This window comes from Tetrao urogallus, assembly GCF_951394365.1.
Source record: "Tetrao urogallus genome assembly, contig: scaffold_166, whole genome shotgun sequence".
In the NCBI taxonomy this organism is placed as follows: domain Eukaryota; kingdom Metazoa; phylum Chordata; class Aves; order Galliformes; family Phasianidae; genus Tetrao; species Tetrao urogallus.
This window is the reverse complement of record NW_027639033.1, coordinates 602-28,172: the sequence shown is the minus strand read 5'-3', so window position 1 is coordinate 28,172 and position 27,571 is coordinate 602. Positions and strand designations below refer to the sequence as shown.

The 27,571-nt window shown below is 59.3% G+C and overlaps 1 protein-coding gene across 1 annotated transcript; it reads right to left on the bottom strand.

Moving 5' to 3' along the window:
• Positions 1-25,643, bottom strand: ASPDH (aspartate dehydrogenase domain containing; the record flags this gene model as incomplete). The annotated part of the gene is made up of 7 exons (XM_079551046.1): positions 1-38; positions 3,453-3,604; positions 7,797-8,029; positions 11,636-11,785; positions 13,652-13,736; positions 19,670-19,811; positions 25,580-25,643. 7 exons carry the CDS (start codon positions 25,641-25,643, stop codon positions 1-3), a joined length of 864 nt encoding a protein of 287 aa, XP_079407172.1.
• Positions 25,644-27,571: the final 1,928 nt, after the last annotated feature.

Sequence of the window (27,571 nt, the reverse complement as noted above, 5' to 3'; positions counted from 1 at the left end):
TTAGCAGAGCTGCACGCCGCCGCCATGCCCTCGGCACGCTGTAGGGGATTTGTGGGGTTTAGGATTTGGGGGGGGTTTATGGGGTGGTGTGGGGACATGGGGACAGGAGGGGACAGTGACAGGAGAGGGCACATGGGGACTGCAGGGGATGGGGGGGATGGAGGTGGCAGATGATGAGGTGACAGGAGGGGACATGGGGACAGGAGGGATGGCAGTGACAGATGATAGGGTGACAGGAGAGGTGACATGGGGACAGGAGGGGACAGGAGGTGACACGATGACAGCAGGTGACAGCAGGTGACAGGAAGTGATATGGTGACAGGAGGGGACACAGAGGAGGTGGCAGGAAGGGACACAGAAGGGGGCAGGGGGTGACAGGAGGGGACATGGGGACAGGAGGGGACATGGGGACAGGAGGGGACATGGGGACAGGAGGGGACAGGAGGGGACACGATGACAGGAGGGGACACAGAGGAGGTGGCAGGAAGGGACACAGAAGGGGGCAGGAGAGGACAGGAGGTGACACGATGACAGCAGGTGACAGGAGGGGACAGGAGGGGACATGGGGACAGGAGGGGACAGGAGGTGGCAGGAAGGGACACAGAAGGGAGCAGGGGGTGACAGGAGGGGACATGGGGACAGGAGGGGAGAGGAGGGGACATGGGGACAGGAGGGGACAGGAGGGGACAGGAGGGGACATGGGGACAGGAGGGGAGAGGAGGGGACACAATGACAAGAGGTGACACATGGGAGGTGGCAGGAAGGGACACAGAAGGGGGCAGGGGGTGACAGGAGGGGACATGGGGACAGGCGGGGACAGGAGGGGACACAGTGACAGGAGGGGACAGGAGGGGACATGCAGACAGGAGGTGCCTGTGACAGGAGGGGACACAATGACAGGAGGGGACAGGAGGTGACACGGGGACAGGAGGGGACCCAGGAGGTGGCAGGAAGGGACACAGAAGGGGGCAGGGGGTGACAGGAGGGGACATGGGGACAGGAGGGGACGCAGTGACAGGAGGGGACAGGAGGGGACATGGGGACAGGAGGGGACACAATGACAAGAGGGGACGCAGAGGAGGTGGCAGGAAGGGACACAAAAGGGGGCAGGAGAGGACAGGAGGGGACATGGGGACAGAAGGGGACGCAGTGACAGGAGGGGACAGGAGGGGACATGGGGACAGGAGGGGACCCAGGAGGTGGCAGGAAGGGACACAGAAGGGGGCAGGGGGTTACAGGAAGGGACATGGGGACAGGAGAGGACAGGAGGTGACATGGGGACAGGAGGGGACAGGAGGTGCCTGTGACAGGAGATGACATGACGACAGGAGGGGACAGGAGGTGACAGGAGGGGACACAATGACAAGAGGTGACACAGAGGAGGTGGCAGGAAGGGACACAAAAGGGGGCAGGGGGTGACAGGAGGGGACAGCAGGTGAAAGGAGGGGACATGGGGACAGGAGGGGATGAAGTGACAGGAGAGGACAGGAGGTGACACGGGGACAGGAGGGGACACAATGACAAGAGGGGACATGGTGACAGGAGGGGACAGGAGGTGACATGGGGACCGGAGGGGACAGGAGGAGACAGGAGGGGACAGGAGGGGACACAATGACAAGAGGGGACACTGAGGAGGTGGCAGGAAGGGACACAAAAGGGGGCAGGGGGTGACAGGAGGGGACATGGGGACAGAAGGGGACATGGGGACAGGAGGGGACACAATGACAGGAGGGGACAGGATGTGACACGGGGACAGGAGGGGACACAGGAAGGTGGCAGGAAGGGACACAGAAGGGGGCAGGGGGTGACAGGAGGGGACATGGGGACAGGAGGGGACACAGAGGAGGTGGCAGGAAGGGACACAAAAGGGGGCAGGAGAGGAGAGGAGGTGACATGGGGACAGAAGGGGACGCAGTGACAGGAGAGGACAGGAGGTGACACGATGACAGCAGGTGACAGGAGGGGACAGGAGGGGACATGGGGACAGGAGGGGACACAGGAGGTGGCAGGAAGGGACACAGAAGGGGGCAGGGGGTGACAGGAGGGGACATGGGGACAGAAGGGGACATGGGGACAGGAGGGGACAGGATGTGACACGGGGACAGGAGGGGACACAGGAGGTGGCAGGAAGGGACACAGAAGGGGGCAGGGGGTGACAGGAGGGGACATGGGGACAGGAGGGGACAGGAGGGGACAGGAGGGGACACGATGACAGGAGGGGACACAGAGGAGGTGGCAGGAAGGGACACAAAAGGGGGCAGGAGAGGACAGGAGGTGACATGGGGACAGGAGGGGACGCAGTGACAGGAGAGGACAGGAGGTGACACGATGACAGCAGGTGACAGGAGGGGACAGGAGGGGACATGGGGACAGGAGGGGACAGGAGGTGGCAGGAAGGGACACAGAAGGGAGCAGGGGGTGACAGGAGGGGACATGGGGACAGGAGGGGAGAGGAGGGGACAGGAGGGGACATGGGGACAGGAGGGGAGAGGAGGGGACACAATGACAAGAGGTGACACAGGGGAGGTGGCAGGAAGGGACACAGAAGGGGGCAGGGGGTGACAGGAGGGGACATGGGGACAGGAGGGGACGCAGTGACAGGAGGGGACAGGAGGTGACATGGGGACAGGAGGTGCCTGTGACAGGAGATGACGACAGGAGGGGACAGGAGGTGACAGGAGGGGACACAATGACAAGAGGTGACACAGAGGAGGTGGCAGGAAGGGACACAAAAGGGGGCAGGGGGTGACAGGAGGGGACAGCAGGTGAAAGGAGGGGACATGGGGACAGGAGGGGATGAAGTGACAGGAGAGGACAGGAGGTGACACGGGGACAGGAGGGGACACAATGACAAGAGGGGACACAGAGGAGGTGGCAGGAAGGGACACAAAAGGGGGCAGGGGGTGACAGGAGGGGACATGGGGACAGAAGGGGACATGGGGACAGGAGGGGACAGGATGTGACACGGGGACAGGAGGGGACACAGGAGGTGGCAGGAAGGGACACAGAAGGGGGCAGGGGGTGACAGGAGGGGACATGGGGACAGGAGGGGACCCAGGAGGTGGCAGGAAGGGACACAGAAGGGGGCAGGGGGTGACAGGAAGGGACATGGGGACAGGAGGGGACAGGAGGTGCCAGTGACAGGAGATGGCACGACAACAGGAGGGGACAGGAGGTGACAGGAGGGGACACAATGACAAGAGGTGACACAGAGGAGGTGGCAGGAAGGGACACAGAAGGGGGCAGGGGGTGACAGGAGGGGACATGGGGACAGGAGGGGACACAATGACAAGAGGGGACATGGTGACAGGAGGGGACAGGAGGTGAGATGGGGGCAAGAGGGGACAGGAGGTGACAGGAGGGGACAGGAGGTGACACGACAACAGGAGGGGACAGGAGGTGAGATGGGGGCAGGAGGTGACAGGAGGTGACAGCAGGTGACAAAAGCTGACCCAGGACGCTGCTCCAGAAGGCGGCCTTGGTGGCCTCGCCGGTGACAGCGCCGGTGGCCGCGGGGTTCCTTCGTTTGCTGGTGACACGCAGAGCTCTGCCTTTGTCCCCCCTGCCGGTCACCTCCACCTCCACCACGTGACAATCGGGGACACTGCGGGGACCGGGAGGTGACAACGGTGACAGCTGGACCTTCCCCATTCCCCCATAGGGACATTTGGGGACGTGGGGTGGCGTAGAGAAGGGGGGTGAGGTGACACGAGGGGACATCAGGGACACAACGCACCACGATGCTCCCCAACCCTTCCGTGTCCCACTTGGTGACATGGGGAGGTGACACCAGGAGGTGACACCAGGAGGTGACACCAGGAGGTGACATTTACAAGGGGTGGCATCTCCAAGAGGTGACACCAATGGTGGCTGTCACCCATCTGGTGACACGAGGTGACATCAGGGACACAACGCACTGCAGTGTCCCTCTGCTTTCCGTGTCCCACTTGGTGACATGGGGAGGTGACAGCAGGAGGTGACACCAGGAGGTGACACCACCAGGAGGTGACATTTACAAGGGGTGGCATCTCCAAGAGGTGACAGCAACGGTGGCTGTCACCCATCTGGTGACACGAGGGGACATCAGGGACACAACGCACCACGATGCTCCCCCTCCCTTCCATGTCCCACTTGGTGACATGGGGAGGTGACAGCAGGAGGTGACACCAGGAGGTGACATTTCCAAGGGGTGGCATCTCCAAGAGGTGACAGCAACAGTGGCTGTCACCCATCTGGTGACACGAGGGGACATCAGGGACACAACGCACTGCAGTGTCCCTCTGCTTTCCGTGTCCACTTGGTGACATGGGGAGGTGACATCAAGAGGTGACACCAGGAGGTGACACCACCAGGAGGTGACATTTCCAAGGGGTGGCATCTCCAAGAGGTGACAGCAACGGTGGCTGTCACCCATCTGGTGACACGAGGGGACATCAGGGACACAACGCACTGCAGTGTCCCTCTACTTTCCGTGTCCCACTTGGTGACATGGGGAGGTGACAGCAGGAGGTGACAGCAGGAGGTGACACCACCAGGAGGTGACATTTACAAGGGGTGACATCTCCAGAAGGTGACACCAATGGTGGCTGTCACCCATTTGGTGACACGAGGTGACATCAGGGACACAACGCACCATGGTGCTCCCCCTCCCTTCCATGTCCCACTTGGTGACACCAGGAGGTGACAGCAGGAGGTGACACCACCAGGAGGTGGCATTTCCAAGGGGTGGCATCTCCAAGAGGTGACACCAATGGTGGCTGTCACCCATCTGGTGACACAAGGTGACATCAGGGACACAACACACCACAATGCTCTCCCCTCCCTTCCGTGTCCTACTTGGTGACATGGGGAGGTGACAGCAGGAGGTGACGCCACCAAGGGGTGACACCACAGGAGGTGACACCAGGAGGTGACACTACAGGAGGTGGCACCACCAAGAGGTGACATCAAGAGGTGACACCGCCAGGAGATGACACCAACATGAGGTGACACCAAGAGGTGACACCCCCAGGACTTGATGCCACCAGGAGGTGACACCAGGAGGTGACAACACGGGAGATGACACCACCAGGAGGTGACACAACCAAGACTTGATGCCACCAAGAGGAGACACCACAGCAGGTGACACCACCATGAGGTGACAATGAAGAGTTGACACCACCAGGAGGTGACAGCAAGAGGTGACACCCAGAGATGACACCACCATGAGGTGACACCCCCTGGACTTGATGCCACCAGGAGGTGACACCACCAAGACCTGATGCCACCAGGAGGTGACACCACAGGAGGTGACACCAAGAGGTGACACTGCAGGAGGTGGCACCACCAAGAGGTGACATCAAGAGGTGACACCACAGGAGATGACACCACCATGAGGTGACAGAGGTGACGCCAAGTGGTGACACCATCAGGAAATGATGGCACCAGGAGGTGACACCACCAAGAGGTGACACCAAGAGGTGACATCACAGGAGATGACACCACCATGAGGTGACACCACCAAGACTCGATGCCACCAAGGAGGTGACACTACCAAGGGGTGACACCACAGGAGGTGACACCAAGAGGTGACACCATCAGGAAATGATGCCACCAGGAGGTGACACCACCAAGACTTGATGTGACCAGGAGGTGACACCTCCAAGAGGTGACACCACAGGAGGTGACACCACAGGAGATGACACCACCATGAGGTGACACCACCAAGACTCGATGCCACCAGGAGGTGACACCACAGGAGGTGACACCACCATGAGGTGACACCAAGAGGTGACACCACAGGAGACGACACCACCAGGAGGTGACAGAGGTGACACCAAGAGGTGACACCACCAGGAGATGACATCACCATGAGGTGACACCCCCTGGACTTGATGCCACCAGGAGGTGACACAACCAAGACTTGATGCCACCAAGGAGGTGACACTACAGGAGGTGGCACCACCAAGAGGTGACATCAAGAGGTGACACCTCCAGGAGATGACACCAACATGAGGTGACACCACCAAGACTTGATGCCACCAGGAGGTGACACCACAGGAGGTGACACCAAGAGGTGACACCACCAGGAGATGACACCACCAGGAGGTGACACCACCAAGACTTGATGCCACCAAGATGTGACTCCAAGAGGTGACATCACAGGAGGTGACACCCAGAGATGAAACCACCAAGGAGGTGACATCCCCAAGACTCGATGCCAGCAGGAGGTGACACCACAGGAGGTGGCACCACCATGAGGTGACATCAAGAGGTGGCACCACCAGGAGATGACACCACCAAGACTTGATGCCACCGGGAGGTGACACCACCAGGAGGTGACACCAAGAGGTGACACCACCAGGAGATGACACAACCAAGACTTGATGCCACCAGGAGGTGACACCAAGAGGTGACACCACCATGAGGAGACACCAAGAGGTGACACCACCAAGACTTGATGCCACCAGGAGGTGACACCACAGGAGGTGACACCAAGAGGTGACACCACCAAGACTTGGTGCCACCAAGGAGGTGACACCACAGGAAATGACACCACCAAAAGGTGACACCAAGAGGTGACACCACAGGAGGTGACACAACCAAGACTTGATGCCACCGGGAGGTGACACCACAGGAGGTGACACCAAGAGGTGACACCATCAGGAAATGACACCACCATGAGGTGACACCACCAAGACTTGATGCCACCAAGAGGTGTCTCCAAGAGGTGACATCACAGGAGGTGACACCACCAGGAGGTGACACAACCATGACTTGACACCACCAAGAGGTGACACCACAGGAGGTGACACCCAGAGATGAAACCACCAAGGAGGTGACATCCCCAAGACTCGATGCCACCAGGAGGTGACACCACAGGAGGTGGCACCACCATGAGGTGACATCAAGAGGTGACACCACCAAGAGGTGACATCAAGAGGTGGCACCACCAGGAGATGACACCACCAAGACTTGATGCCACCAGGAGGTGACACCACCATGAGGTGACAGAGGTGACACCAAGAGGTGACACCATCAGGAAATGACACCACCAAGAGGTGACACCACCAAGACCTGATGCCACCGGGAGGTGACACCACAGGAGGTGACACCACCAAGAGGTGACACCAAGACGTGACACCATTGGGAAATGACACAACCAGGAGGTGACACCACCAAGACCTGATGCCACCAGGAGGTGACACCAAGACGTGACACCACCAAGAGGTGACACCACCAAGACTTGATGCCACCAAGAGGTGACTCCAAGAGGTGGCACCACAGGAGGTGACACCTCCAAGAGGTGACACCCCCTGGACTTGATGCCACCAGGAGGTGACACCACCAAGACTTGATGCCACCAGGAGGTGACTCCAAGAGGTGGCACCACCAAGAGGTGACACCCAGAGACGACACCACCATGAGGTGACACCCCCAAAACTTGATGCCACCAAGGAGGTGACACCACCAAGAGGTGACACCCCTAGGACTTGATGCCACCAGCAGGTGACACCACAGCAGGTGACACCACCATGAGGTGACACAACCAAGAGGTGACACCACCAGGAGGTGACACAACCAAGACCTGATGCCACCAAGGAGGTGACACCACAGCAGGTGACACCACCAGGAGGTGACAACGAAGAGTTGACACCACCATGAGGTGACACCAAGAGGTGACACCACCAAGACTTGATGCCACCAAGAGGTGACACCACAGGAGGTGACACCCAGAGACGACACCACCAGGAGGTGACACCCCCAAGACTTGACGCCACCACAGGAGGTGACAACGGGTGCCAAGTGTCCCCTACCTGGGGTCGGCCACCAAACAGGCTTGGACGCCATCGAAGCCCAGGCTGGGAGCTGCCACCGCCGCGGCCGCCATCATGTTGACGTTGTTGGGAGCCAGGGGACACAGGGGACGCAGGGGACCCTCGTAGAGGACGACGCGGCCACCGGATGCCACCGCGGCCACCAGGCGCTCCTGAAGCCACCCCTGGAGGCGGAAGCTCTCAGGAGCCTTCGTCATCGTCACCTTCAGGGCCTGCGGGGGACGTCATCGAGAGCTGCGTGGCCCCAATGTCCCCAGTGTCCCCAATGTCCCAACCGTGGTGGCCCCAACACCCCTGTGTCCCCAATGTCCCCAATGTCCCAACCATGGTGACCCCAACACCCCAATGTCCCCAAGGTCCCCAATGTCCCCAATGTCCCCATTATCCCAACCATGGTGGCCTCAACATCCTCACCCCAATGTCCCCAGTGTCCCCATTATCCCAACCATGGTGGCCTCAACACCCCAATGTCCCCAAGGTCCCCATTGTCCCCAGTGTCCCCAGTGTCCCAACCATGGTGGCCCCAAGACCCCTGTGTCCCCAATGTCCCCAGTGTCCCAACCGTGGTGGCCTCAACATCCCGACCCCAATGTCCCCAACGTCCCCAATGTCCCCAACGTCCCAGCCATGGTGACTCCGACACCCCAATGTCCCCAGTGTCCCCAATGTCCCCAGTGTCCCCAACATCCCATCCCCAATGTCCCCCGTGTCACAACCATGGTGGCCCCAACACCCCAGTGTCCCCAACGTCCCTAATGTCCCAACCATGGTGACCCAAACATCCCGACCCCAATGTCCCCAATGTCCCCAGTATCCCCAATGTCCCCAACATCCTGACCCCACTGTCCCCAATGTCCCCAGTGTCCCAACCATGGTGGCCCCAACACCCCTGTGTCCCCAATGTCCCCAATGTCCCAACCACAGTGGCCCACATATCCTGACCCCAATGTCCCCAACGTCCCCATTATCCGAACCATGGTGGCCCCAACACCTCTGTGTCCCCAATGTCCCCCATGTCCCAACCATGGTGACCCCAACACCCCAACCCCAATGTCCCCAATGTCCCCAATGTCCCAACCACAGTGGCCCACATATCCTGACCCCAATGTCCCCAGTGTCCCCATTATCCGTACCATGGTGGCCCCAACACCTCTGTGTCCCCAACGTCCCCAGTGTCCCAACCATGGTGGCCTCAACATCCCAACCCCAATGCCCTCAATGTCCCCAAGGTCCTCAATGTCCCCAATGTCCCCAGTATCCCAAACACAGTGGCCCCAACATCCAGACCCCAATGTCCCCAATGTCCCCAATATCCCTACCATGGTGGCTCCAATACCCTAGTGTCCCCAACGTCCCCAATGTCCCAACCATGGTGACCCGAACATCCCGACCCCAGTGTCCCCAACGTCCCCAACGTCCCAACCATGGTGGCCCCAACATCCTGACCCCAATGTCCCCAATGTCCCAACCATGGTGGCCCCAACACCCCTGTGTCCCCAATGTCCCCAATGTCCCAACCGTGGTGGCCTCAACATCCCGACCCCAATGTCCCCAATGTCCCCAACACCCCAATGTCCCCAACATCCCGACCCCAATGTCCCCAATGTCCCCAATGTCCCAACCATGGTGGCCCCAACACACCAATGTCCCCAACGTCCCCAGTGTCCCCCATATCCCTACCATGGTGGCCCCAACACCCCAGTGTCCCCAACGTCCCCAATGTCCCAACCATGGTGGCCTCAACATCCCGACCCCAATGTCCCCAACGTCCCCAGTGTCCCCAATGTCCCAACCATGGTGGCCTCAACATCCCGACCCCAATGTCCCCAATGTCCCCAGTGTCCCCAATATCACTACCATGCTGGCCTCTACATCCTGACCCCAATGTCCCCAATGTCCCCAATGTCCCAACCATGGTGACTCCAACACCCCAATGTCCCAACACCCCTGTGTCCCCAACGTCCCCAATGTCCCCAGCCCCATGGTGTCCCCTTGGTGTCCCCAAGCTGTATGATGTCCCCAACCTCGATGGTGTCCCCAGCCCCATGGTGTCCCCATGGTGTCCCCAACCTCGATGGTAATCCCTAACCCCAAGGTGTCCCCTTGGTGTCCCCAGGCTCTATGGTGTCCCCAACCCCACGTTGTCCCCTCGGTGTCCCCAACCTCTATGGTGTCCCCTTGGTGTCCCCTCGGTGTCCCCAGCCCCACAGTGTCCCCTTAGTATCCCCAAGCTCTATGGTGTCCCCAACCCCACGGTGTCCCCTCTGTGTCCCCAACCTCGATGATGTCCCCAACCCCACAGTGTCCCCTCGGTGTCCTCAACCCCATGGTGTCCCCAACCCCACGGTGTCCCCTTGGTGTCCCCAACCCCACGGTGTCCCCTTGGTGTCCCCAGGCTCTATGGTGTCCCCAACCCCACAGTGTCCCCTTGGTGTCCCCAACCCCTCGGTGTCCCCAACCCCACAGTGTCCCCTTGGTGTCCCCAGGCTCTATGGTGTCCCCAACCCCACGGTGTCCCCTTGGTGTCCCCAACCCCCGACGTCCCCAACCTCGATGGTGTCTCCAACCCCAAGATGTCCCCTTGGTGTCCCCAACCTCTATGGTGTCCCCTTGGTGTCCCCTCGGTGTCCCCAGCCCCACAGTATCCCCTTAGTATCCCCAACCTCTATGGCGTCCCCAACCCCACGGTGTCCCCTCTGTGTCCCCAACCTCGATGATGTCCCCAACCCCACACTGTCCCCTCGGTGTCCCCAAGCTGTATGATGTCCCCAACCCCACGGTGTCCCCTCTGTGTCCCCAGGCTCTATGGTGTCCCCAACCCCACGATGTCCCCATAGTGTCCCCAACCTATATGGTGCCCCCTGCCCCACAGTGTCCCCTTGGTGTCCCCAACCCCAAGGTGTCCCCTTGGTGTCCCCAACCCTATCGATGTCCCCAGCCCCACAGTGTCCCCTTGGTGTCCCCAGGCTCTATGGTGTCCCCAACCCCACGGTGTCCCCTTGGTGTCCCCAACCTTGATGGTGTCCCCAGCCCCACGATGTCCCCATAGTGTCCCCAACCTCTATGGTGTCCCCAGCCCCACACTGTCCCCTTGGTGTCCCTAAGCTGTATGATGTCCCCAACCCCACAGTGTCCCCTCAGTGTCCCCAACCCCACGTTGTCCCCTTGGTGATCTCACCCCCCCCCCTGCCCCCCAACCTCCAATCCCACCTCAACCCCCCCGCTCTCCCCAACCCCACGGTGTCCCCTTGGTGTCCCCAACCCTATCGATGTCCCCAGCCCCACGGTGTCCCCTTGGTGTCCCCAACCCCTATGGTGTCCCCAACCCCACGGTGTCCCCATAGTGTCCCCAACCTCTATGGTGCCCCCTGCCCCACAGTGTCCCCTTGGTGTCCCCAACCCTATCGATGTCCCCAGCCCCACGGTGTCCCCTTGGTGTCCCCAACCCCTATGGTGTCCCCAACCCCATGGTGTCCCCATAGTGTCCCCAACCTCTATGGTGTCCCCAGCCCCATGGTGTCCCCTTGGTGTCCCCAACCCTATCGATGTCCCCAACCCCACGGTGTCCCCTTGGTGTCCCCAACCCCTATGATGTCCCCAGCCCCACAGTGTCCCCTCAGTGTCCCCAGCCCCACGTTGTCCCCTTAGTGATCTCACCCCCCCCCTCCACCCCCCAACCTCCAATCCCACCTCATCCCCCCCGCTGTCCCCAACCCCACGATGTCCCCTTGATGTCCCCAACCCTATCGATGTCCCCAACCCCTCGCTGTCCCCCCTTTCGCATCCCCTCGTTGTCCCCGTTGTCCCCAGACGCTCACGGCCAGCGCGCCGCTCTCATCCATGCGCCGGATGTCCTCGCAGCCCCACAGGGCCCCACGGGGGACATAGAGGCTGTGTCCCCCCCTCACCGCCGCCCCCCGCAGCCTCTGCTCCGTCTGGGGGTCGGCCAGCGCCGTCGGGGACCCCAGCTGGGGACATTGGGGACGCCTGATGTCCCCCAACGTCTGGGCCCGACGGCCCCCGCTGGCCCCCGATGTCTCCAACACGGCGGCCCCACTTTTCCCCAGCGTCCCCCCCCCCCCCCCACGTCCCAACCGTGGTGGTGGCCCCAAAATCCTGACCCCGGTGTCCCCAGTAGCACAACCGTGGTGACCCCAACACCCCAATGTCCCCAACGTCCCCAATGTCCCCAATGTCCCCAACATCCTGACCCCAATGTCCTCAACGTCCCCAACATCCCACCCATGGTGACCCCGACGCCCCAATGTCCCCAACGTCCCCAATGGCCCCAATGTCCCCAGTGTCCCAACCATGGTGACCCCAGCACCCCAATGTCCCCAGTGTCCCAACCACGGTGGCCCCAACACCCCCATGTCCCCAGTGTCCCCAATTTCCCCAATGTCCCAACCATGGTGACCCCAACACCCCAATGTCCCCAATTCCCCAACCATGGTGGCCTCAACATCCCGACCTCAATGTCCCCAATGTCCCCAGTATCCCAAACATGGTGACCCCAACACCTCTATGTCCCCAATGTCCCCAATGTCCCAACCATGGTGACCCCAACGCCCCAATGTCCCCAATGTCCCCAGTGTCCCCAACATCCCAACCACGGTGGCCCCAACACCCCAATGTACTCAATGTCCCCCATATCCCAACCACGGTGGCCCCAATGCCCCAATGTCCCCAACATCCCCAACATCCCCAACGTCCCAACCATGGTGACCCCAACATCATGACCCCAATGTCACCAATGTCCCCAGTATCCCAACCATGGTAACCCCAACACCCCAATGTCCCCAATGTCCCAACCACGGTGGCCCCAAAACCTCAATGTCCCCAATGTCCCCAATGTCCCCAATGTCCCCAATGTCCCAACCATGGTGACCCCAACACCCCAACACCCCAATGTCCCCAATGTCCCCAATGTCCCAACCATGGTGGCCCCAACATCCTGACCCCAATGTCCCCAGTGTCCCAACTATGGTGGGCCCAACACCCCTGTGTCCCCAACGTCCCCAATGTCCCCAACATCCCGACCCCAATGTCCCCAATGTCCCCAGTACCCCAACCATGGTGACCCCACCACCCCAATGTCCCCCATGTCCCCAATGTCCCCAGTGTCCCCAATGTCCCAACCATGGTGGCCCCAAAATCCTGACCCCCATGTCCCCAATGTCCCCAGTGTCCCCAGTATCCCAATCATAGTGGCCCCAACACCCCGATTTCCCCAGTGTCCCCAATGTCCCCAATGTCCCCAACATCCTGACCCCATTGTCCCCAATGTCCCCCATATCCCAACCATGGTGACCCCAACATCCCAACATCCCCAATGTCCCCAAGGTCCCCAACACCCCAATGTCCCCAATGTCCCCAACACCCCAATGTCCCCAATGTCCCCAATGTCCCCAATGTCCCCAATGTCCCCAACACCCCAATGTCCCCAATGTCCCCAATGTCCCCAATGTCCCCAATGTCCCCAACACCCCAATGTCCCCAATGTCCCCAACACCCCAATGTCCCCAACGTCCCCAATGTCCCCAATGTCCCCAACACCCCAATGTCCCCAATGTCCCCAATGTCCCCAACACCCCAACATCCCCAATGTCCCCAATGTCCCCAACACCCCAATGTCCCCAATGTCCCCAATGTCCCCAACACCCCAATGTCCCCAATGTCCCCAATGTCCCCAACACCCCAACATCCCCAATGTCCCCAATGTCCCCAACACCCCAATGTCCCCAATGTCCCCAATGTCCCCAATGTCCCCAACACCCCAATGTCCCCAACGTCCCCAACGTCCCCAATGTCCCCAATGTCCCCAAGGTCCCCACCATGAAGTCCGCGTGTGCCAGGATGTCCTCGCCGTGCTCCTGTGCCACACACGGATGTGCCACCTCCACCACCAGGTCCACCCCCCTGGGGACATCGGGTGACATCTGGGCTCCGTCGGGGACATCGGAGCCCAGGGGTGGCACTGGGGGGACACTGGGATCCCAAAGTGACACTGGGGGGCACTGGGGGCTCCGGGTGGCATTGGGGTCACAGTGGGTGCCATTGGGGTCTCAGGGTGACATGGGGTGCCGTTGGGTGCCATTGGGTGCCATTGGGTGCCATGGGGTGGCATTGGGGTCACAGTGGGGTCACAGTGGGGTGCCATTGGGTGCCACGGGGTGCCATTGGGTGCCATTGGGGTTACAGTGGGGTCATATTGGGTGCCATGGGGTGCCATGGGGTGCCATGGGGGTTACAGTGGGGTCATATTGGGTGCCATGGGGTGCCATGGGGGTTACAGTGGGGTCATATTGGGTGCCATGGGGTGCCATGGGGTGCCATGGGGTGCCATTGGGTGCCATTGGGGTGCCATTGGGGTTACAGTGGGGTCATATTGGGTGCCATGGGTGCCATGGGTGCCATGGGGTGCCATTGGGGTGCCATTGGGGTCACAGTGGGGTCATATTGGGTGCCATGGGGTGCCATGGGGTGCCATGGGGTGCCATTGGGTGCCATGGGGTGCCATTGGGTGCCATTGGGGTGCCATTGGGGTCTCAGGGTGCCATGGGGTGCCATGGGGGTTTCAGGGTGCCATGCGGTGCCATGGGGTTTCATTGGGGTCTCAGGGTGCCATGGGGCGCCATGGGGTGCCATTGGGGTCACATTGGGTGCCATTGGGTGCCATGGGGTGCCATTGGGTGGCACTGGGATCTCAGGGTGCCATTGGGTGCCATGGGGCGCCATTGAGGTCTCAGTGTGCCATGGGGTGCCATGGGGTGCCATTGTGTGCCACTGGGGTGCCATTGAGGTCTCAGGGTGCCATTGGGGTGGCATTGGGGTCTCAGGGTGCCATGGGGTGGCACTGGGGGCTCTTGGTGGCATTGGGTGCAATGGGGTGCCATTGGGGTGCCATTGCGGTCTTAGGGTGCCATTGGGTGCCATTGGGGTCACATTGGGTGCCATTGAGGTCTCAGGGTGCCATGGGGTGCCATTGGGGCGCCATTGGGTGCCATGGGGCGCCATTGAGGTCTCAGTGTGCCATTGGGGTGGCATTGGGGTGGCATTGAGGTCTCAGGGTGCCATGGGGTGCCATGGGGGTTTCAGGGTGCCATGGGGTGCCATGGGGTTTCATTGCGGTCTCAGGGTGCCATGGGGTGCCATGGGGGTTTCAGGGTGCCATGGGGTGCCATGGGGTTTCATTGGGGTCAGATCGGGTGCCATGGGGTGCCATTGGGTGCCATTGAGGTCGCATTGGGGTGGCATTGGGTGCCATTGAGGTCTCAGGGTGCCATGGGGTGCCATTGGGGTGGCATTGAGGTCTCAGGGTGCCATGGGGTGGTATTGGGGTGCCATGGGGTGCCATGGGGTTTCATTGGGGTCTCAGGGTGCCATGGGGCGCCATGGGGTTTCATTGGGGTCTCAGGGTGCCATGGGGTGCCATGGGGTGCCATTGGGGTCTCAGGGTGCCATGGGGTGCCATGGGGTGCCATTGGGTGCCATTGAGGTCGCATTGGGGTGGCATTGGGTGCCATTGAGGTCTTAGGGTGCCATGGGGTGCCATGGGGTTTCATTGAGGTCTCAGTGTGCCATGGGGTGGTATTGGGGTGCCATTGGGTGCCATTGGGGTGGCATTGAGGTCTCAGGGTGCCATGGGGCGCCATGGGGTTTCATTGGGGTCTCAGGGTGCCATGGGGTGCCATGGGGTGCCATGGGGTGCCATGGGGTGCCATTGGGTGCCATGGGGTTTCATTGGGGTCTCAGGGTGCCATGGGGTGCCATGGGGTGCCATGGGGGTCTCAGGGTGCCATGGGGTGCCATGGGGTTTCATTGGGGTCTCAGGGTGCCATGGGGCGCCATGGGGTGCCATTGGGGTCTCAGGGTGCCATGGGGTGCCATGGGGTGCCATGGGGTGGTATTGGGGTGCCATTGGGGTCTCAGGGTGCCATGGGGTGCCATGGGGTGCCATTGGGTGCCATTGAGGTCGCATTGGGGTGGCATTGGGTGCCATTGAGGTCTTAGGGTGCCATGGGGTGCCATGGGGTTTCATTGAGGTCTCAGTGTGCCATGGGGTGGTATTGGGGTCTCAGGGTGCCATGGGGTGCCATGGGGTTTCATTGGGGTCTCAGGGTGCCATGGGGTGCCATGGGGTGCCATTGGGGTCAGATCGGGTGCCATTGGGGTGCCATGGGGTGCCATGGGGTGCCATTGGGTGCCATGGGGTGCCATGGGGTGCCATGGGGTGCCATTGGGTGCCATGGGGTGCCATTGGGTGGCACTGGGATCTCAGGGTGCCATTGTGGTGCCATTGGCGTGCCATGGGGTGCCCTTGGGGTGCCATGGGGTGCCATTGGGGTGCCATTGGGGTGCCATTGCGGTCTCAGGGTGCCATTGGGTGCCATTGGGGTGCCATTGGGGTCTCAGGGTGCCATGGGGTGCCATGGGGTGCCATTGGGGTCAGATCGGGTGCCATTGGGGTGCCATGGGGTGCCATGGGGTGCCATTGGGGTGGCATTGAGGTCTCAGGGTGCCATGGGGTGCCATGGGGGTTTCAGGGTGCCATGGGGTGCCATGGGGTTTCATTGGGGTCTCAGGGTGCCATGGGGTGCCATGGGGTGCCATGGGGTGCCATTGGGGTGCCATTGAGGTCTCAGGGTGCCATGGGGTGCCATGGGGGTCTCAGGGTGCCATGGGGTGCCATTGGGTGCCATGGGGGTTTCAGGGTGCCATGGGGTGCCATGGGGTGCCATGGGGGTTTCAGGTTGCCATGGGGTGCCATTGGGTGCCATGGGGTGCCATTGGGGTCTCAGGGTGCCATTGGGGTGCCATGGGCTGCCATTGGGGTCTCAGGGTGCCATGGGGCGCCATGGGGTGCCATTGGGGTCTCAGGGTGCCATGGGGTGCCATGGGGTGCCATTCGGGTCAGATCGGGTGCCATTGGGGTGGCATTGAGGTCTCAGGGTGCCATGGGGTGCCATGGGGCGCCATTGGGAGCCATGGGGTGCCATTGGGGTCACATTGGGTGCCATTGGGTGCCATGGGGTGCCATTTGGTGGCACTGGGATCTCAGGGTGCCATTGTAGTGCCATGGGGTGCCATGGGGTGCCATTGAGGTGTCATGGGTGCCATGGGGTGCCATGGGGTGCCATTGAGGTGTCATGGGTGCCATGGGGTGCCATGGGGGTCTCAGGGTGCCATTGGGTGCCATTGGGTGCCATGGGGAGCCATTGGGGTGCCATTGCGGTCTTAGGGTGCCATTGGGTGCCATTGGGGTCACATTGGGTGCCATAGGGGTCTCAGGGTGCCATGGGGTGCCATGGGGGTCTCAGGGTGCCATGGGGTGCCATGGGGCGCCATTGGGTGCCATGGGGTTTCATTGAGGTCTCAGTGTGCCATGGGGTGCCCTTGGGGTGGCATTGAGGTCTCAGGGTGCCATGGGGTGCCATGGGGTGCCATGGGGGTATCAGGGTGCCATGGGGCGCCATGGGGTTTCATTGGGGTCTCAGGGTGCCATGGGGTGCCATGGGGTTTCATTGGGGTCTCAGGGTGCCATGGGGTGCCATGGGGTGCCATTGGGGTCTCAGGGTGCCATGGGGTGCCATGGGGTGCCATTGGGGTCTCAGGGTGCCATGGGGTGTCATGGGGTGCCATTGGGTGCCATTGAGGTCGCATTGGGGTGGCATTGGGTGCCATTGAGGTCTCAGGGTGCCATGGGGTGCCATGGGGTTTCATTGAGGTCTCAGTGTGCCATGGGGTGGTATTGGGGTGCCATTGGGTGCCATTGGGGTCACATTGAGGTCTCAGGGTGCCATGGGGCGCCATGGGGTTTCATTGGGGTCTCAGGGTGCCATGGGGTGCCATGGGGTTTCATTGGGGTCTCAGGGTGCCATGGGGTGCCATGGGGTGCCATGGGGGTCTCAGGGTGCCATGGGGTGCCATGGGGTTTCATTGGGGTCTCAGGGTGCCATGGGGCGCCATGGGGTGCCATTGGGGTCTCAGGGTGCCATTGGGTGCCATGGGGTGCCATTGGGTCACATTGAGGTCTCAGGGTGCCATGGGGTGCCATGGGGTTTCATTGGGGTCTCAGGGTGCCATTGGGTGCCATGGGGTGCCATTGGGGTCAGATCGGGTGCCATTGGGGTGCCATGGGGTGCCATTGGGGTGGCATTGAGGTCTCAGGGTGCCATGGGGTGCCATTGGGTGCCATGGGGTGCCATGGGGTGCCATGGGGGTCTCAGGGTGCCATGGGGTGCCATGGGGTGCCATTGGGGTCTCAGGGTGCCATGGGGTGCCATGGGGTGCCATTGGGGTCTCAGGGTGCCATGGGGTGCCATTGGGTGCCATGGGTTGCCATGGGGTGCCATGGGGGTCTCAGGGTGCCATGGGGTGCCATGGGCTGCCATTGGGGTCTCAGGGTGCCATGGGGTGCCATGGGGTGCCATGGGGTGCCATTGGGTGCCATGGGGTGCCATTGGGTGGCACTGGGATCTCAGGGTGCCATTGTGGTGCCATTGGCGTGCCATGGGGTGCCCTTGGGGTGCCATGGGGTGCCCTTGGGGTGCCATGGGGTTTCATTGGGGTCTCAGGGTGCCATGGGGTGCCATGGGGTTTCATTGGGGTCTCAGGGTGCCATGGGGTGCCATGGGGTGCCATTGGGGTCTCAGGGTGCCATGGGGTGCCATGGGGTGCCATTGGGTGCCATTGAGGTCGCATTGGGGTGGCATTGGGTGCCATTGAGGTCTTAGGGTGCCATGGGGTGCCATGGGGTTTCATTGAGGTCTCAGTGTGCCATGGGGTGGTATTGGGGTGCCATTGGGTGCCATTGGGGTGGCATTGAGGTCTCAGGGTGCCATGGGGCGCCATGGGGTTTCATTGGGGTCTCAGGGTGCCATGGGGTGCCATGGGGTGCCATGGGGGTCTCAGGGTGCCATGGGGTGCCATGGGGTTTCATTGGGGTCTCAGGGTGCCATGGGGTGCCATGGGGTGCCATGGGGGTCTCAGGGTGCCATGGGGTGCCATGGGGTTTCATTGGGGTCTCAGGGTGCCATGGGGTGCCATGGGGTGCCATTGGGGTCTCAGGGTGCCATGGGGTGCCATGGGGTTTCATTGGGGTCTCAGGGTGCCATGGGGCGCCATGGGGTGCCTTTGGGGTCTCAGGGTGCCATGGGGTGCCATGGGGTGCCATGGGGTGCCATGGGGTGCCATTGGGGTCACATTGAGGTCTCAGGGTGCCATGGGGCGCCATGGGGTTTCATTGGGGTCTCAGGGTGCCATGGGGTGCCATGGGGTTTCATTGGGGTCTCAGGGTGCCATGGGGTGCCATGGGGTGCCATTGGGGTCAGATCGGGTGCCATTGGGGTGCCATGGGGTGCCATGGGGTGCCATGGGGTGCCATGGGGTGCCATTGGGTGCCATGGGGTGCCATTGGGTGGCACTGGGATCTCAGGGTGCCATTGTGGTGCCATTGGCGTGCCATGGGGTGCCCTTGGGGTGCCATGGGGTGCCATTGGGGTGCCATTGGGGTGCCATTGCGGTCTCAGGGTGCCATTGGGTGCCATTGGGGTGCCATTGGGGTCTCAGGGTGCCATGGGGTGCCATGGGGTGCCATGGGGGTCTCAGGGTGCCATGGGGTGCCATGGGGTGCCATTGGGGTCTCAGGGTGCCATGGGGTGCCATGGGGTGCCATTGGGGTCTCAGGGTGCCATGGGGCGCCATGGGGTGCCATTGGGGTCAGATCGGGTGCCATTGGGGTGGCATTGAGGTCTCAGGGTGCCATGGGGTGCCATTGGGTGCCATGGGGTGCCATGGGGTGCCATGGGGTGCCATGGGGCGCCATGGGGCGGCGTGGGCTCCCCACTCACGTGTGCCGCAGCTTCCTCAGGTCCCGCAGTTGCAGCTGGGGGGGGACCCCCTCCAAGCGCCCCCCGCTGCGCGTCCACACGAAGGCCAGGCGCAGCCCCAGGGGGGGGCCGAGGGACAGCAGCTGAGCTGCCAGGAACTGACCTGGGGGGGCAGAAACACACTGACCCCATAAACCCCATGGACCCCATGGACCCCATGGACCCCATTGACCCCATTGACCCCACTGACCCCATTGAATAGCCATAAACCCCATTGACCACATTGACCCCACATGGACCCCATTGAACCCCCATAAACCCCATTGACCCCATAAAACCCCCCATAAACCCCATTGACCCCCCCATAAACCCCATTGACCCCATTGACCCCATTGACCCCATAAACCCCATTGACACCCCATTGACTCCATTGAACCCCCATTGACCCCATTGACCCCATTGACCCCACTGACCCCATTGACCCCATTGACCCCACTGACCCCATTGACTCCACTGACCCCACTGACCCCATTGAATAGCCATAAACCCCATTGACCCCATTGACCCCCCCATTGACCCCATTGACCCCATTGACCCCACTGACCCCACTGACCCCATTGAATAGCCATAAACCCCATTGACCCCCCATTGACCCCATTGACCCCATTGACCCCACTGAACCCCCATAAACCCCATTGACCCCATTGAACCCCCATAAACCCCATTGACCACATTGACCCCATAAACCCCATTGACCCTCCATAAACCCCATAAACCCAATTCCCCCCCATAAACCCCATTGAGCCCATTGTCACCTCTATAAACCCCATTGACCCCATTGACCCCCCATTGACCCCATTGACCCCATTGACCCCACTGAACCCCCATAAACCCCATTGACCCCATAAACCCCCCCAATAAACCCCATTGACCCCATTGACCCCATTGACCCCCCATTGACCCCACTGACCCGACTGACCCCATTGACCCCATTGAATAGCCATAAACCCCATTGACCCCATTGACCCCCCCATTGACCCCATTGACCCCCCATTGACCCCATTGACCCCACTGACCCCACTGACCCCACTGACCCCATTGAATAGCCATAAACCCCATTGACCCCCCCTTTGACCCCATTGACCCCATTGACCCCACTGAACCCCCATAAACCCCATTGACCACATTGACCCCATAAACCCCATTGACCCTCCATAAACCCCATAAACCCAATTCCCCCCCATAAACCCCATTGACCCCATTGTCACCCCTATAAACCCCATTGACCCCATTGACCCCATTGACCCCCCATAAACCCCACTGACCCCACTGACCCCATTGACCCCACTGAACCCCCATAAACCCCATTGACCCCATTGACCCCACTGAACCCCCATAAACCCCATTGACCCCCCATTGACCCCATTGACCCCATTGACCCCACTGAACCCCCATAAACCCCATTGACCCCATTGACCCCCCCATAAACCCCACTGACCCCATTGAACCCCATAAACCCCATTGACCCCATTGAACCCCCCATAAACCCCACTGACCCCATTGACCCCCCACTGACCCCATTGACCCCCCATAAACCCCATAGACCCCATTCACCCCCCATAAACCCCACTGACCCCATTGACCCCCCATTGAACCCATTCACCCCCCATAAACCCCATTGACCCCACTGACACCATTGACCCCCATAAACCCCATTGACCCCCCATTGACCCCAATGACCCCATTGACCCCCATAAACCCCATTGACCCCCCATTGACCCCATTGACCCATTCACCCCATTCACCCCCCATAAACCCCATTGACCCCATTGACATCCCTATAAACCCCATTCACCCCCCCATAAACCCCACTGACCCCATTGACCCCATAAAACCCCCATAAACCCCATTGACCACATTGACCCCATAAACCCCATTGACCCCATTGACCCCCCATAAACCCCATTGACCCCATTGTCACCCCTATAAACCCCATTGACCCCATTCACCCCCCCCATAAACCCCATTGACCCCATTGACCCCCCCATAAACCCCATTGACCCCATTGACCCCCCATTGACCCCCATTGACCCCATTGACCCCATTGACCCCCCATAAACCCCATTGACCCCATTGACCCCCCCATTGACCCCATTGACCCCATTCACCCTTCATAAAACCCATTGACCCCCCATTGACCCCATTGAACCCCCATTGAACCCGTTCACCTCCCATAAACCCCATTGACCCCATTGACCCCCATAAACCCCATTGACCCCATTGTCACCCCTATAAACCCCTTTGACCCCATTCACCCCATTGACCCCCCCATAAACCCCATTGACCCCATTGACCCCCATACACCCCATTGTCCCCATAAACCCCCCCATAAGCCCCATTCACCCCCCATAAACCCCATTGACCCCATTGACCCCATTGACCCCATTGATATCCTTATAAACCCCATTCAACCCCCATAAAACCCAATGACCACATTGACCCCCCCATAAACCCCATTGACCCCATTGAACCCCCACTGACCCTATTGACCCCCCATTGAACCCATTGAACCCCCATTGAACCCCATTCACCCCCATAAACCCCATTGACACCATTGACCCCACTGACCCCATTGAATAGCCATAAACCCCATTGACCCCCCATTGACCCCATTGACCCCATTGACCCCACTGAACCCCCATAAACCCCATTGACCCCATTGAACCCCCATAAACCCCATTGACCACATTGACCCCATAAACCCCATTGACCCTCCATAAACCCCATAAACCCAATTCCCCCCCATAAACCCCATTGAGCCCATTGTCACCTCTATAAACCCCATTGACCCCATTGACCCCCCATTGACCCCATTGACCCCATTGACCCCCCTGAACCCCCATAAACCCCATTGACCCCATAAACCCCCCCAATAAACCCCATTGACCCCATTGACCCCCCATTGACCCCATTTACCCCACTGACCCCACTGACCCCATTGAATAGCCATAAACCCCATTGACCCCATTGACCCCCCCATTGACCCCATTGACCCCATTGACCCCCCATTGACCCCACTGACCCCACTGACCCCATTGAATAGCCATAAACCCCATTGACCCCCCATTGACCCCATTGACCCCATTGTCACCCCCATAAACCCCATTGACCCCATTGTCACCCCTATAAACCCCATTGACCCCATTGACCCCCCATTGACCCCATTGACCCCATTGACCCCACTGAACCCCCATAAACCCCATTGACCCCATAAACCCCCCCATAAACCCCATTGACCCCCCATAAACCCCATTGACCCCATTGTCACCCCTATAAAGCCCATTGACCCCATTCACCCCCCCATAAACCCCATTGACCCCATTGACCCCATTGACCCCCCATAAACCCCATTGACCCCACTGACCCCATTGACCCCCCCATAAACCCCATCGACCCCACTGACCCCATTGACCCCCCCATAAACCCCATTGACCCCATTGACCCCACTGACCCCATTGACCCCCCATTGAACCCATTCACCCCCCATAAACCCCATTGACCCCACTGACCCCATTGACCCTCATAAACCCCATTGACCCCCCATTGACCCCAATGACCCCATTGACCCCCATAAACCCCATTGACCCCATGGACCCCATTCACCCCATTCACCCCCCCCATAAACCCCATTGACCCCATGGACCCCATTGACCCCATTCACCCCATTCACCCCCATTGACCCCATAAACCCCATTGACCCCATTGACCCCATTGACCCCATTCACCCCATTCACCCCCATTGACCCCATTGACCCCATTGACCCTCCATAAACCCCATTGACCCCCATTGACCCCATTGACCCCATTGACCCCATTGACCCCCCCATAAACCCCATTGACCCCATTCACCCCCCATAAACCCCATGGACCCCATTGACCCCATTGACCCCATTGACCCCATTGACCCCCATGAACCTCATTGACCCCATTGACCCCATTGACCCCATTGACCCCATTGACCCCATTGACCCGATTGACCTCATTGACCCCATTGACCCCATTGACCCCATTCACCCCATTCACCCCATTCACCCCATTCACCCCATTCACCCCATTGACCCCATTGACCCCATTGACCCCCATTGACCCCATTGACCCCCATTGACCCCATTCACCCCCCATTGACCCCCATTGACCCCATTGACCCCATTGACCTCATTGACCCCATTGACCCCATTCACCCCATTCACCCCATTGACCCCATTGACCCCATTGACCCCATTGACCCCCATTGACCCCATTGACCCCCATTGACCCCATTCACCCCCCATTGACCCCCATTGACCCCATTGACCCCATTGACCCCCATCAACCCCATTGACCCCATTGACCCCCATTGACCCCATTGACCCCCATCAACCCCATTGACCCCATTGACCCCATTGACCCCATTGACCCCCATTGACCCCATTGACCCCATTGACCCCATTGACCCCATTGACCCCATTCACCCCCCATTGACCCCATTGACCCCCATTGACCCCATTGACCCCATTGACCCCATTGACCCCATTATTTACCTTAATTACCCCCTTAGTGCCCCTAATTACCCCCCAATTTGCCCCATTCCCCCTAATTACCCCCGAATTGCCCTTAATTACCCCCCAATTACCTCCAATTACCCCATCTCCCCACTAATTACCTTCATCCCCCTTAATTACCCCCAATTATCCTCTAATTACCCCCAACCCCCCATTACTTCTTAATTACCCTCATTCCCCCACTAATTACCCTCATCCCCCCTTAATTACCCCCCAATTATCCCCACCCCCTTAATTACCCCTTAATTACCCCCATCCCTCCACTAATTATGCCCATCCACCTCTTAATTAGCCCCTAATTACCCCCATCCCCCCACTAATTACCCCCACCCCCCTTAATTGCCCCCCAATTACCCCTTAATTACCCCATCTCCCCACTAATTACCCTCACCCCCCTTAATTACCCCCTAATTACCCCCCAATTACCCCTTAATTACCCCCATTCCCCCACTAATTATGCCCACCCCCTCTTAATTAGCCCCTAATTACCCCTTAATTACCCCCATCCCCCCACTAATTACCCCCACCCCCCTTAATTGCCCCCCAATTACCTTTTAATTACCCCCATCTCCCCACTAATTACCCTCACTCCCCTTAATTACCCCCCAATTACCCGTTAATTACCCCCATCCCCTCACTAATTACCCTCAACCCCTTTAATTACCCCCCAATTATCTCCTAATTACCTCCAACCCTCCATTATCCCCCAATTACCCCCATCACCCAACTAATTACCCCACCCCTCTTAATTAACCCCCCAATTACCCCTTAATTACCCCCATCCCTCCACTAATTACCATCACCCCCCTTAATTAGCCCCCAATTACCCCCAATTACCCCTTAATTACCCCCATCCCCCACTAATTACCTTCACCCCCTTTAATTACCCCCCCATTACCCCTTAATTACCCCTATCTTCCCACTAATTACCCCCAACCCCCTTAATTACCCCCCAATTACCCCTTAATTACCCCCATCCCCCCACTAATTACCATCACCTCCCTTAATTACCATCCAATTACCCCTTAATTACCCCCATCCCCCACTAATTACCCCACCCCCTTTAATTACCCCCCAATTACCCCTCCAATCACCCCCACCCCCCTTACTTACCCCTAATTACCCGCTAATTACCCCTAATTACCCCCTAATTACCCCCAATTAACCCCTTAATGACCCCAATACCCCTCCATTACCCCCCTCCCCCAATTACTCCCAATTAACCCCTCACCCCTTAACGACCCCCCTCATTAACGACACCCTCATTAACGTCCCCCTCGTTAATTAACGTCCCCCTCGTTAATTAATGACGCCCTCGTTAATTAATTACCCAGCCGGCCGTAGCCCAGGATCCCAACGCGGCGCCATTTTGGGCTCCCTTCATCTTCTGCCATCGCTCTGAAGGGGCAGGCAATTAATTAATTACCCCCTAATTAACCCCAGCCTCCCTAATTACCCCCCCCTCCATCTCTAATTACCCCCCTGCAGCCCTAATTACCCCCCTCCATCTCTAATTACCCCCTATACCCGCTAATTACCCCCATACCCGCTAATTACCCCCTATACCACTAATTACCCCCCATACCCACTAATTACCCCCATACCCACTAATTACCCTACATCTGCCCCTACAGCCCCTAATTACCCCTATCCTCATTAATTACCACCCTCCGTACCTAATTACCCCCTCCATCCCTAATTACCCCCTATACCCGCTAATTACTCCCATGCCCGCTAATTACCCTCTAATTACCCCACAGCTGCCCCATAACTGCCCCTAATTACCCCCATCCTCATTAATTACCCTCCTCCATCCCTAATTACCCCCATACCCGCTAATTACCCCGCTAATTATCCCACAGATGCCCCTACAGCCCCTAATTACCCCCTATCCATTCTAATTACCCCCCATCCTCCCTAATTACCCCCTCCATCCCTAATTACCCCCCTGCAGCCCTAATTACCCCCTATTCCCGCTAATTACCCCCGAAGCCCACTAATTACCCCCCATACCCGCTAATTACCCCAATAAACCCCACAGCTGCCCCTCCACCCCCTAATTACCCCCTATCCTCATTAATTACCCCCCTATTCACGATAATTACCTCCTATTCCCGCTAATTACCCCCTAAACCCACTAATTACCCCCACACCCGCTAATTACCCCCTATACCCCACAGCTGCCCCTACAGCCCCTAATTACCCCCGATCCTCACTAATTACCCTCCTCCATCCCTAATTACCCCCATACCCGCTAATTACCCCACTAATTACCCCACAGATGCCCCTACAGCCCCTAATTACCCCCACACCCGCTAATTTCCCCCTATCCTCACTAATTACCCCCAGCCTCACTAATTACCCCCCCTCCATCCCTAATTACCCCCCATACCTGCTAATTACCCCCATGCCCGCTAATTACCCTCTAATTACCCCACAGCTGCCCCCACAGCCCCTAATTACGCCCCATCCATTCTAATTACCCCCATCCTCACTAATTACCCCCCTCCATCCCTAATTACCCTCCTGCAGCCCTAATTACCCCCCATACCCGCTAATTACCCCCCCTGCCCGCTAATTACCTCTCTAATTACCCCACAGCTGCCCCTACAGCCCCTAATTACCCCCTATCCTCACTAATTACCCCCCTCCATCCCTAATTACCCCCATACCCGCTAATTACTCCCATGCCCGCTAATTACCCTCTAATTACCCCACAGCTGCCCCCACAGCCCCTAATTACCCCCATCCTCATTAATTACCCTCCTCCATCCCTAATTACCCCCATACCCGCTAATTACCCCGCTAATTACCGCACAGCTGCCCCTACAGCCCCTAATTACGCCCTATCCATTCTAATTATTCCCCACCCTCCCTAATTACCCCCTCCATCCCTAATTACCCCCCTGCAGCCCTAATTACCCCCTATTCCCGCTAATTACCCCCTAAGCCCACTAATTACCCCCCACACCCGCTAATTACCCCAATAAACCCCACAGCTGCCCCTCCACCCCCTAATTACCCCCTATCCTCACTAATTACCCTCCATCCACTAATTACCCCCCATACCCGCTAATTACCCCCCATACCCGCTAATTACCCCCATGCCCGCTAATTACCCCGCTGTACCCCACAGCTGCCCCTACCTCCCCTAATTACCCCCTATCCTCATTAATTACCCCCCTCCACCGCTAATTACCCCCTAAACCCACTAATTACCCCCACACCCGCTAATTACCCCGCTAATTACCCCACAGCTGCCCCTACAGCCCCTAATTACCCCCTATACATTCTAATTACCCCCCATCCTCACTAATTACCC